The sequence below is a fragment of the Perca flavescens genome, chromosome 3, assembly GCF_004354835.1.
Source record: "Perca flavescens isolate YP-PL-M2 chromosome 3, PFLA_1.0, whole genome shotgun sequence".
Taxonomy (NCBI): Eukaryota; Metazoa; Chordata; class Actinopteri; order Perciformes; family Percidae; genus Perca; species Perca flavescens.
In genome coordinates, this window is record NC_041333.1 from 18,404,603 (window position 1) to 18,418,359 (window position 13,757).

The 13,757-nt window shown below is 41.2% G+C and overlaps 1 protein-coding gene across 1 annotated transcript; it reads right to left on the reverse strand.

Annotated features, from left to right (window-relative positions):
• Positions 1-2,695: 2,695 nt before the first annotated feature.
• On the reverse strand, positions 2,696-12,371 carry ccdc92ba (coiled-coil domain containing 92Ba). Its single transcript, XM_028573818.1, has 4 exons — positions 11,880-12,371; positions 11,381-11,521; positions 6,240-6,287; positions 2,696-4,080 (listed from the first exon to the last, which is right to left on the reverse strand). The coding sequence occupies exons 2-4, from the start codon at positions 11,511-11,513 to the stop codon at positions 3,362-3,364; spliced, it is 900 nt and encodes a 299-aa protein (XP_028429619.1). The 5' UTR covers positions 11,514-11,521; positions 11,880-12,371; the 3' UTR covers positions 2,696-3,361.
• Between the last annotated feature and the right edge of the window lie 1,386 nt (positions 12,372-13,757).

Consider the following 13,757-nt stretch of genomic DNA (forward strand, 5'->3'; position numbering starts at 1 on the left):
TTTTTCACAAACTGAAAACGTGTAAGCACCTTCACCTCGGTGTGAAAACATTTGTCCATGCCAAAAACAAACTGTGATTTCTGTCTCCCAAAGGACTCGACAATGACCCATTCTATTATTATATTAAGAAAAGTACAGATAAATCCATTCCTCTTTACCCAACAAAGAGCCAGTTTGGGTTTTAAACAATGTTCTTAATGTAATAAAGAATAATTTTGCAGGGTGCATATAACAGTATAATGAGTCTTTTGGGAGATAAAAGATCCTTGTCTTACAAAAAATACTAAAAATTAGTCTGGCGTGAGAGCTTTCTCAGAAGGATTCAAAGCATTTAAATTGTACATATTTAAATGACCATAATAATGTCTTATCATTCACACTGAATTATTGTAGATAATGTAAAGGAGAGAATCATGTATTGAACAATCTCAATAATGACATATGTTTAATGACATGATCCAGCTCCATATTTCTGTGAAAAAAGAAATTTAATTTATTCACCTTCACTGTTTTCTCTGGTAAGCTTCCAAGCAACAATAAGGAGGCAGGCAGCAGATAAACAATCCTTAATTTTATTCCAATCATGTGTACAGTAGATCACTATAGAAAGCTAACACAGTATATGCGGTAATCAGTTTATGCTCACCCAAGGACCAAACCATACAACAATCCAGAGCAACATCTCCATGTTGGGCACCACACCGCATTATTGCTAGAGAACACATAACATGTCAAACAAGATGCTTCATGGTGCCACATACAGTCCACTGAAATGTTACTCTAAGATGCAAAATTAACGGATTCGACCCCAACCAGGACTGACCACAAGGACAAGACCTGGACAAGAAGCTGCTGACATTTTGTTATAATTATTACTATGAGGATTAGGGTTATTATAAAGGCGTTTACAAAGATGGAAGACATTCTCTGTGTGTGGGAGAACAATTATCTACTTTCTTGCTTTGTTGTGAGATGTACTGCGATATGCTCTGAAAAGTAGAAAAAGCTAATCATGCGGTGAAGATTTACTCTCTTAAGCTGAAACATTTATGAAAAGACATCTTCATTAAGGCATCACACCATTCGTCTTCATGTTAATTTGACTGGTGGGCCTCTTTGGCTCATTAGCATTTTCCTTCAAAGCAGACAAACGAGTCAAGAGTCTCTGTAGCTGAATACAGCAACCAGTATTTTGATTGATTTATCCAAGTTGTTACATAATACCAAAGTATAGATAATGTGAGATGTAGTATGCAGGACGGTAGTTTATTATTATGAAAGGTGGGTGGAGAGTTTAATCTACCTGCCGCTTTATTTGGAGGATTTGGAGTGATGAAGTCTAACAGTCTTTTTTAAACCAGACAACTTTGTACCTTTATCCAAGCTTTCTCATAAAACTCGAGGAAGAATAGTGCACACAGTCATGCTAATGGCTAACCAGCTGAGAGGTGAATGAAAACCCTTGTCACATTTGCATTTTTAGTTCGTTTTCATCCAGACAGTCTCATGTGGCATAATAATAAGCCCATTTGTTTAACGCTGCTTCACAAGCAGCATGTCATCGATTCCTCACTTGGATACGCCTCCTATAAACTGTAACAAAACAATTAATCACTTAAAGATTCAGTGACAATCAACAGAAATAATCAATTTCACAATTTGGAAAAATATAAAGCCAAACATACTGAGCTCAACAATTACAAAATACAAAGTTAAACAATCATAAAATCTATTTTAACACCTCAAGTGTCCTTAAACCGGCTGACGTAACCTATTAATAATATATAAATATATTGATATATTGCTTTATTGAGGATATACTGCTAAAACATAATGCTAAACTTCTAACCAGTAGCTGCAGAGGGCGAGAAAAGCCTCACCGCACCTAATCACAATTAAAGTCAGTCTTACAGGAAGGCTTGTTTCAAAGACACCAATGCTCAGTTAAGTCATGGCTCAAGTATAAATCAACCGTGACACAACCTTGAATCAAAAATAACTGAGGTGCCACATTACATACAGAAAACATTTCAATGCAAATCCCAAAGAGTCCTATAAAAGTGAAACAAAAGGAAACTATAAATACTACAGTACTTAGAAATGTCTTAAATATCCACACTGTGTTTCCTGTATCCACAGCTCCTCTATTATAAGGCAGCAATTAAAGTAGGGTATTGAATGCACAACTATAAAGCAGTTAAAATATAGTCAATATAAGTGTTAATGTCGTCTTTCTTATAACTGCTTTTTTTTCAAGTTGCTATTTGCTCCTTGTTACGCTAGGGGCCACCATGTGCACGTGTTTTGATAACACACACACACACACACACACACACACACACACACACACACACACACAGCTTCCTGCTGAGCCTGCCCTCTTGTCATTTACAGTAAACAGTCACTGTCTTGGTGTGCATTGTGATGCAGCTACTTTGGGAATTTGCGTATCCTAAAATGGAAAAGAAACAAAATACAAACAGACCAAATCAATCAGACTTCAGTTGAAAACACACCAAACTCTCCAGTCCTGTTCTTGTTTGTCCATTTTTCCTGAGGGGGAAAAAAATCCTGACCCAACAGCCTCAAACACAATCTAGTTGAAGTAGTTGTCTTGTGTGTGTGTGTGTGTGTGTGTGTGTGTGTGTGTGTGTGTGTGTGTGTGTGTGTTTAGTACACAAACCACACCTGAGTTAAACATTGACACAACACCGGAATTATGTGTCCTGATAAAATATTTTCTTGGACATATTCCAGCCTATCAAATATGAATATTTACTGTGTTTAAGGTATAAATTGGTGTAATACAGATAAAATAGATCTACTGTATTTTATTGGAAGTTATCGTTTCTAATCAGTTGTTCTTTGTATTTTGTACACACCTTCCAATCAACATTTTTTGACACGGAGAACTCACACAGACGTGCACATTACTACTCCAGATATTCTCAGCTGTGACTCAGTCAGGGGCCACACAAACGTTTGGTTGATTTATGGCTGCCCTTGAAGTCACAGTTGCTTGGGCTACAACAACACATTGGCTTGTAGTCCACCTAAAATGGCTGCTACCACTCACATCACCATAGATCAAAAAGGGATTGCTTTGAAATAAAGGGCCCCACGTAAAACTGCGCATGTGACACCAGTGTAAACAGATAATTCATTAAACTTAATTTAAGACGGACACTGAATGACACTGAGTTTTGCTTTGCAAGTTATTTTAAAGTAATATAATTCATTAGCTAAAACTTAGTATAAATTCAGTCAAGGTGCAGAACAACAATTAACAGCATTAACAGTCTGACAGAAGATAATCATACCGTGATCAAACTGCAGTTAAAAGTGCAGTTCACAGTCATCGCTAATCAGCCTTCGTCTCAGCAGCAGGGGGCGCTGCGGCTGAAGACACCAGTCTGGCAGCTTCACCCTGGGGCTCCACTGGCCCCTCTCCGCCTCCTTCCTCCTCATCCTCCTTCTCCAGGCCTAGTGGAGGGTGTCTTTGTGCCATAGTGTGCCTGGAGCGAGCCCTGTGCCTTCGAGGGTGGAGGAAAAGTGCGGGGTCCGGCATCGCTGTGGGCTCTGCGGGGCCCATTACTTTCTCTATGGGCACACACTCCCTGGCACGCTCCACTCTTGAAGACGCCCTGGCACTCTTACGCTTGGGTTTAACCACAGGAGAGGAAGGGGAGGCTCCTGACGCCATCTGTGGAGAAACAGAGTTTTGCTCTGCACCATACTGGGCCCCCTGACTGTTGATTCGGGCGAGGAGTCCCTGCCTCTGCTGCATCCGCTGGTGGTGCAGTTTCTGCCTGGCAGCATGCAGCTGGAAGGAGAGGTATGCTGCTGCTTCTGTTTGCTTCTGCAGCTCCGTGTTAAGGATGGTGGAACAGTGGCTGCGGCGTTTTAGCTCCTCCAGGAAATGGCGCTCCTTTTCCTTGAGATTGGCTCTGAGGGCTCCCACCAAAGCCCCTTTGTGACTCAACTCTTCACGAAGTTCTCCTAAGGTGCACTCCTGCTCGGTCAGGCGGCTCTCCACGTCCCAACAGCGGGCCTCCAGGAGCTCCTCTTCCTCCTGTAACTCTGACACAGAGATGGACCAGAAATACAAGTGTTAAATACTTGCAGGAATGGGGCCGGGTTACTCAGTTGGTAGAGCAGGCCCGCATATATAGAGGTTTACTCTTCGACGCAGTGGCCATGGGTTCGACCCTTCTCTTTCCCCTTTCATGTCTTCATCTGTCCTGTGGAAATAAAGGCCTAAAAGTGCCCAAAAAATAATCTTAAAAAAAAAAAATACCAGGTATTAAAATTAAGAGTTCCCATACATGTATAATGTGCCTACCTGCTACATAGTGTATCTATATACAAATAGTTCTTTCCACAAACTACTACAATGTACAACAAAATCAGTATATACCATACACAGCATATCCACACAGTTTAATACACATTGAACATTACCATAGAGGCACATTACTTATCTTGCCTCAAAGAGCATCTCATAATCGGAAAATAGTATGGTGGCTTTAGAGCTGGTCCATGAAATAACAATGTAATATATGGAAAAGGTAACCTCCATACAACAGTTGGGCAATATATCAATATTTAGTCTTTATCATTCATCTTAATCATATTTTAGGATTTGTTTTAAAAATAGATCTCCTCTCCACATTAACTTCAACCTCTCAGCCAAGGCCAGGCCAGGTTTAACACAGTATTCTATTTATTGTTTTTTTTGCTTCCATCAACAACATTTGTGCTCTTTAATTCCAGTAAAATATCCCAGAGGAGAGGGAGGTATGGAAGGACCAGTGCAGCAACCTTGGGGCTGACTGAGCTGGAGATTGCCAGAGGAGAAGGAGATTACATCCACAGAGGCCGGGACTGAGGCCTCTCCCCATAGAAATAGGTCAGGTTCGCAGGGTAAAAGAATCCCAAAGGCTGGAGGGAGGTTTGGTGAGTCCTGGAGGTGAACCTATAAAGTCTGGAATCCAGATTAGGCTTGGAAGTAATAAGGTGCTTTCATACATTATACAATAAAAGCATTGGGTAGTTTCACTTGCTCTCTCTTATTTTTCTATCTGTGTGACTTCCATTTATCATACTGAGTCATTTTTCATCTGTGATTTTCGTTCTCTAGTATCTCTGCCCTTCCTTCTATTTCCCGGATCCTCTCTCTTTCTCCCTCAGTCTACCAGGATGGATCCTTTGAGGACCGATCGGTCTTAGGTTTTCTGTCACCAATCACCACACCCAGGTTGAGCTCATATGCCAACTTTAGACTACAGTACCTAATGTGATCTTCATATTCTTCCATACCCCTCCTCCTCCACGTCTGCAGCTGACCGCATCCTGCCGCCTTGTCTTTTCCCTTAATCGCTCTCCTCACTACCTCTCATTACCTCTCTCCTTCCACCTCTTCCTCTCTACTTTTTTCCTGTCTCTACGTCTCTCTTGTTCTCAGCAAAGTCTTGTAAGTGGACACCCCCTCTGGAACAACGAGGAAAAACGAGAGCAGAGAAAGAAAAAGAGGATGGATCAATTTTTCAGGGTGGGAAGAGAAGAGAGCCGTGCTGTATTGATGGATTGGGGGATAACCTGTCCTGAAAAAGGGAGATGGGGTCTAATGGCTGAGTAATGCAGCCAAGCACGATTCCCTCCCCCATAACTATCTCCAAGCACATTCACACAGCATTTTGAGTTCTCGTCTCCTGCTCTGTCTTTAATTCGCTGTGACAAAATGGTGCCTATCCCTGCAGACACCACAAATGGTCCTGCAAATGTCAGCTATGAGCCAAATATGTTGAGGCATGCTGTCTTTGCAGCTGTGTCAGTATCTTGACAGTGAGCACGTACACCCCATACAGCTGTAAACATTTCTTTTTACACAGAAAAACAGTGGGACACAGATACACTTTGCACCCATGATCTGTCTTTCTTGTGTATGGTTTGCCAGAGAAGACATCCCCCGACTTGCGGGTAAGGAAATAAAGAGAGAGAGAGAGAGAGATAGGGAGTCAGGGATCTAACCCCTTGGGGATGGGAGGGTGAGAAGGACAGGGGGAGAGGGAGGAGGGGGGCAGAGAGAGATGCTGGCGTCGAGTTACGGTGGATTGGGGGTTGAGATGTAAACATGTCTGTTTTTTTTGTCTCCAGTGCAGACGGAGAGCTGATGCATGTTGGAGGTGTGTGATGAAGAAAAAGAGATGAGCATTAAAGGGATTTGGTTTTTAACATACCCATTTGGTTTCTGCCTGGAGGCTTCACCTTTAGATCGCTTGTCAACTCTGTAAAACACAAGAGAAAGACAAAACCACAGGGGAGAGCCAGTAAAGAGACATGAATAAGAAACAAACAACACATGAAATCATATTGTAGAGCTTAAATACAGATGCTCAATGTTGCTGAAATATCTTATCAAAGCTGTATGCTGAGATTTTCTGTTTGCTGCTGCTGGTTAACATAACAGATGCTCGATGCAGTTTCCCAGCATATTTTCAGTGAGGTCATACATAATTTATGAAGCTAAATCTGAAACTTTACATCAAAGACTGTTTGTCACAGACTTGGCCAATGATGTCCTGTTACATTACTGGAGAAAAAACTCTCTTTACTGCAACCTCAATAACATATTAGCATTATTAGCATTCCTTACTGAAATCAATATTCACTTAAATAAAAACTACTGGCTGTGCAATCTGTTAGCAGAGGAAAATGCAAACCAAACAAATAGAAATCCAAAGAAGTTGAGTTAAATTACTTGCCATTAAGCAATGTAAGCAGAGCCACATTTATGAATGCTGAATAACTCTTTACACTGTGTTGTGGCACATTTTAACCCAAAGCTACAGTTTTATACTTGAACATTCTGCCGATTTCTAAAGGTGATACATGCTTTTTTTCTGGAGAACTGGCCAATATAGATGTTCTCAAGTGATTTCTTATAAGGTTTTTTGTAAAGAGGTTGACTTTCTCTTGTGTAGTGTCTACTGAATACAGTTTGTGTCATGTTGTAGATGTATTTTATGCCTTGCATTAGTGGATGGCCTTTGCATCCATTTGTCTTGTGCCATAAAAAAATCACTCAGCAGCTTGCCTGTGTCAATGCTCGACTGGACAATAAAACCATGATTGTATGACAGTGCAGATAGCAATAATAGAGCTGAATGGTGTTACTGTGAGATACCCCACCAACGTGATTAGGATTATCCAAACATTACTAGATACTGGATGGATTATATCTCATGTCAGTGCATCACAGCAACTATTGGTCTATGTTTCTGAGTACTCAGTTATTAGCAGGGGTGGATTGTCCCAGATAAAAAATATTTCAGCTTAGACTCTCTGACAGGGTTGCAGGGGGTCACACTGCTGGTTGTCTCTGGTCTGTAAGTCATTTGGATTGTCATTCAGGGCGTCTGGACTGCAGGGAAATCTCGACATTCAGCTTTCAGCACACACTCATACACAGGGATGTGTCTGTGTGTGTGGCTCCCGTAATTTTAGATGAATGTGGCATAGATTTGTCCTATTTTAATTTGTGATGATCGTAAACTAGATCGTAAACTTTTTTTTTTTTTTTTAATGCCATCATTTTAAATCTGTAACTCTCTAATAACACTCACTTACTTAGATGTTTACTATAAATATAAAGCGCAATCTAGAACAGCAGGTGTGTTATTTGTCGCCTTTCTTCTTCTCTTCTCTCCCTGTCACACCCTTTCTCTATCCCTCTGCAGTCAGCATAACACGCCCCCCCATGCAGCTGTCATGAAGAAAGAAAGACAGAGGGGATGAAGAGGGTGGGAAGACAGATAGTAGGGAAAAAAGTAAGGAAGGAAGGGAGGGATAGAGGAATCCCAGATAGGCAGTACTAGACAGACAGACTCGCTGATTGCTGTATTGAAATAACTGTTAAATAGGGGAGACTTTGAGTGGCTAGGTTGGCTCAGTGGGTAGAGCAGGCGCACATAGACTGAGAGTTTTTGTGCCTTGACGCAGAGGTCCAGGGTTTGAATCCAACCTGTGATGATTTCCTGCATGTCTTCCCCCTCTCTCTGACTCTCCCCTTTCTCACCTAGCTGTCCTATCAAATAAAGACGGAAAAGCCCCAAAACATTATAAAATATGGGAGACTTTGAGAGGTCCTGTTTTTTCATTGTCAAACAATGAAAATGAGAAGCTCAGCACATCGCAGCATCCAGTGTGTGTAATGATTTGTAGGACTTGTGAGGCTTATCTCCTACAGCCTCACTGAGGTTTTTATTTCATGGCTCAACCTTGAATATTGCAAACATATCTTAGAGGACACACACACCCACACACACACACACACACACACACACACATACTTTATTTCTATGACACACATAAATACATTGTATCAGAGAAGACAAAGCAGAAGACAAACATTGATTTAGCTTGTTGTTCAAAGAGACCGAATAGCGTAAGAGCCTTTATGGAGATGAGAATTAGAGTTTAGAATAATAAAAAAAAAACAGTCAGCAGTACAAAGGCAGAGCTAATAATATGCACGGCAACATCGTCAGCTCAACCTTGCAGTATCCTTCCAGGCTACACATTAGTGAGTTGGCATCAAACGCCCATCTCTCACCTAGCTACCAAGCCGTCCTCCAGACTCTTCATCACCTCATTTTTATATCGGTGAACCTATTTGAAAACAATCCAAAAACTGAGAGAATGACAAGTTATACATGCTGTCAAAATGTATCCTGGACTCAAAACTACTGAGAAGCAGAAAGGCTGCCTGTCAGGCAATACTGTACATCTGCAAGTAGTAGTCCTCTCTGGGACTCCAAAGCCTGAGAATAAATAATTTCCCTGGGAGGACGAGTGATAGCCAGAGCCCACTACGCTACTGGCAGGCCTGCACTACCATCCAGGCAGAGTGCCTCATCAACCACTGAGCTTACTAGGACACAACCGTGGACAGCTGCCAAAAAACAAAATGTACAACTTGAAAACTTGAACTTGAAAGATGTAAAAGGCACCAAAACGATACGGTCTGACATGACAACAACAAGTATCCCATATATTCTTGCTTCATACCCAACTGTGAAAAACATCATCGTGGACATAGGCAGGGGCGGATCTACCGGTGTGGCATAGGGTGGCAAATGCCACCCTAACAGAAAGCCTCACCACCCCTGCTGACACCCCAGTTGGCAGCAACAAAATAAAAGTTATGGCCAATTTGACCATTTACGAGCACGATTCTCAAATGTCCGACTGAAGTCAGTCAAAAACTGTCTGCTTCCCCTCTCACACATCTGCCACTCATCTTCTTACCTTGATGCCTGTCCTGTGATAATGCCCCTTACATACTTCTATCTCCTATTAAGTGAGATCACATTGTATGGTCGCCTCAAATGCAGGACATTGATTGCATGAGATGAAGTTTGTCTGTATGAGTTTGTAAATGGCAGCCTGTGCCCTTTTTGTAGTGTGTACATACTATTTCTCATCAAACTGTGATAACTGTGATTAAATTCAGTATATATACACGTATGCCATATGTTGCCACCTCTCAAAATTCCTGCCCCCCTCTCGCCACCCCATAAATATTTTTCTAGATCCGCCCCTGGACATAGGGACCAACAAGACTTTGCTGAACCACTGAACACACTCAGGTCCTTGTGGGCCCTCTACCACCAGCCAGAAGAGAACATGACAGATGGTTTTTAACTGCATGTTCCCAACATTCAGTGCACTTTATTGACAATTTCAACTTTTTCTGGGACCACAGACATATTTTCAGGAGAGTTCGCCAGGACAAGTCAGGAGTCAAATTGTTCACCTCTACTTCACTTCCTGTGTCACCCATCTGTTCCCTCTGCAAAGGACAATAGGAATCAAAACAATGACAAGACAATGTTAAAGCTAGTGTTTAAGCCAGATGTCTTGGTGTAGTCATGGACTCAGGCCTACATTTTAACATCCACTGTCTTTTTAGCCTTGTGTTTCTTGTCCTATGCAAAGCAGGCTTTGCTGTTGAAAGGTGCTATACAAATATTATTGACCAGATGTGATTGTGCAGCAGAGCTACAAAGTGATGGAGGGGGTTGTTTTCTACACTGGTTACATTGGCTCTGAGCCATCCCCCCCACCCTTCACACACACACACACACACACACCCCTTCCCCCCCTGCTTAACCACAATCCTGTTCATATGGATTACTTAAAACATGGGATCTATGGATTAACCATGATGGAAATGTTTGAATGCAACTCTCTGAGGATGTATTGTGTGATAATAGTAAAAAGATAAGGAAAGCCTCAAGGAATGAATAAAAATAGAACATCCTCACAATTATATTTATTATAGTAATACGAAAGTGTGTGTGTGTGTGTGTGTGTGTGTGTGTGTGAGATCACATGCAGTGCACTTGCTTGCTTGATTAAATGGACAGCATATCCATTAGGCCCAACACAGGAAATGATGCAATTGTAGCATGACATCACCATGTAGTCATTGTCTGGCATTGATTAATGATGCAGACACACACATCGGATGAACAATGAGGCCTGTATGCACATGGGGAGATTTAGTTTCTCTACTTGAGATAAAAAATGACAATAACTGCACTGCAGATTGTAATTAAACAAAGAGTCAAAACGTTAGCTTAGGTTCCTTCCAAAATTAAATATTGATCATGTGTTCTATTAAGGGGAAATCATTGATGAGCTTCAGGTTATCTTAGGCTCTACCTGGATACAATCATATTTGGGTGCAGGCTTGATGGATTATAACAAAGAAAAGAAAAAAGGCCAGGAAACTGCCTTCTATTCAATATTACATCAAGCCTTTAATTAAACATCTCTGTAAATCTTCTCTCTGAGGGTACAAGAGGGGACACTCTAATGTGAGCTCATTAGCACTGAAATTATTACACACAGAATTTCAATCAAAGATGCCAAACATCTGGTTCTGGCTTCTCAAATGTTAGGATTTACCATATATTATAGAAAATTAATATATTTGGGGTTTGGACTGCTGCTACAGGCAGTTTTAACTCATCAAATTGTTGGGGATTTCATAGACCTAACAAAGACCTAACAAATCGAAAATTATAATTAGCAGATAATAGTTGCAGTCCTAGAGCCCTTGATGATAAATCAGCAAATATATAGTATCCTTACAGATTATCTATCTATAAAGCATTAATAAACAATTTAAAAACTCGTCTTTAATATCAGTAACATACATAAGCCTATATCATACAGAGGAATAGTAGTTCAAGTCATATCTAAGTTCCATCCTCTAACTCAAGGGTGTATATTTTTTGTCAATTCTTAATCAATTAATATTTTGGGGTCACATAAAAGTTTCTTGTAACAGTAACAGCAGTGTGTTCCTCACCTGAGCATCGTTTCTGCAGGGAGAGGATCTCCAGGTGGAGGCCATGGAGTAAAGTGAGGTGCTCCTGCCGGAGGAACACTACGCTCCTCTCCACACTCCCTATCTGCCGAGACAGGCTGCTCTCATCAGCCATGACCAAGTCTGGAGGGACAGAGGGAGGAAACCAGAAGGATGGGAATTATTGTTTTGTTTTTTCTGTTTACTTAACCAGCATCCATCTCTGCCTGTCTTCAGGAGACTACCTTTTCCAACTTCATATTACATCATATTACACTGTAAAGCTTTAACTCCAGCTGCTAAATGTCACTTTCCTTTACTGGGAACATTGCTTATGTCAGCCTCAGAGAGAGGGAAGTGCAAGGTCTGTATTGAGGTCATGTGGTAGCTATAAATAAGGTATTGATGATCAGAGAAAAATCTGCAAAAATGGGAGAAAACATGCACCTCCAGCTATATGGATAAGCCTTTGCATTAAGTCGATGCAAATGGATCTGCTTACCTTTAAATGTAATGTTAAGTACCCAAATCTTCTAAATATGACTTGCAAGCGTTATAAAAACGTCCTCCATGCTGGCCTCCGGTGCTGCTCCAAATCCTTTCGGCTGCGGCATTCAACCAAACACATCTGATCTGAAGCGTTAGTAAAGCGGTTTCAGCTGCATGTGAGGCCGTTCGATTAAAGGACCGAGAGGCTGGTGGCGGATAGCTGAGTAGAAATGCAAAACCACCACGATGCATGGCACCGCGGTCCTCCGGCAGAACCGCTCCTTGCTGCAACATCGAGCATCATTAGGAAGAGGATGTTCTCAAATGCGTCGATATTAAAGCCCACGAGGAAGGTGCGCAGTCCATTTTTCAGCACGCGCACCCTTCATCCTTGCCCACAGACTGAGACGAGACGTCAAGCTGCTGTGGACTGTGAGGCTGAGCTGGGCAATGATGAAAACAAGCCACCGTGAGCAGAACACGAGAACATCGTACGACAGAGTCAGCAGGACAGCTGATTGGAGGGACCAGCCCCAAATCAGCTGTGCGCGTAAAAGGGCGCGTGGGAGTACCATAGACCGAATGTCTCTGGGGAGTGCGAAGGAAAACACAATGCTGTTTATGGGGGAAACAACTTGAAAAGCAACCATTTTTAAATTTCACTTGCTGTAAATCAGTCAAATTGTTTATTTTGGTACATCTTGATTTTTGATTTCTGCATCATGGACAGAGACAACCCAGGCTGCTGCAGTGGTTCTCAACCTGCGACCGCGGACCTCCTGGGGGCGTCTCAGGAGTTCCTCTGTTATTTAATTCACAAGGGAAAATCCTTTGATGAAGTGCAAGGTAGAAGATAATACTGACAATATTAAATTAGAAGTTAAAGATGTAGGTAAGACTTATAAAACTAACTTTCTGTCATATTTGCTGAAACTGACCCTATGTTCCAGTAGAACTATATAAAGCAGGTAATTTAAATAATAATAATAATAATAATAATAATAATAATAATAAATAATAATAATGCTCATGCACACCGCATTCATTCTCCCTTGTGGGGCGAGGGGCTCAGAAGACCGTTTGGGCTTCAGCAGAAAGGGGGGAGGGACTGAGAAGTTGTTGATGTTCAAATTCTTTGGCTAAGTCCTGGATCTTCACAATCCTACCTACGGCACCTTTAAAGTTACATTGTGTAAGAATTTCTCCCATCTAGTGGTGAAATTGTATATGACAACTAACTGAATATTACTTTCTAGCCCTTCCCATTCCGAGCGCATTTCAACTCCTACGGTGGCCGAACACAAAATTAGCTCTTAGTATCTCCATTGTTTACACGCAGCTGTCACGTTGTTGTTTTAATTCTCTTTTTCGCTTCCCTGGCGAGTAATCTCCCCCTGGCATTCGTCACGGTGCCACTGAGTTTAAAATCGCAAAAGGCGGAGGTATGTCCCTCTTTGGCTAATGTATTTTAAAGATGCGCTACATGGCTGCCGTCATTCAAGCGACTCGCTAGTATGTATTCTGAATGATTCTGAATGTCAGATTCTACGCGTACGAGAATACTTTGATTAGTTGGTGGAAGTAACTACACATGAATGAGCACATATTTGTGAAAGAACAAAGGGGTTTTTGCTAAGAATCAACTAAAAAAATGACACAATGTAAGTTTAAGTAAAGAAGTAAAATGTATCTAGTATCCAATGTAGTGGCATGTTCAAAGTTTAATTTATATAATAAAAACGTATTTATACGGGATAAAGGAACCCTTTAAACGGCATACAACTAACAAACTAGAACTTACATTACATCTAAATTTCAAAGTTAAATGTATTTCAATATCAAAAGAATGAATAATTCCACTGCAAATCTTTTCCCATTGTTTCAGATGAGT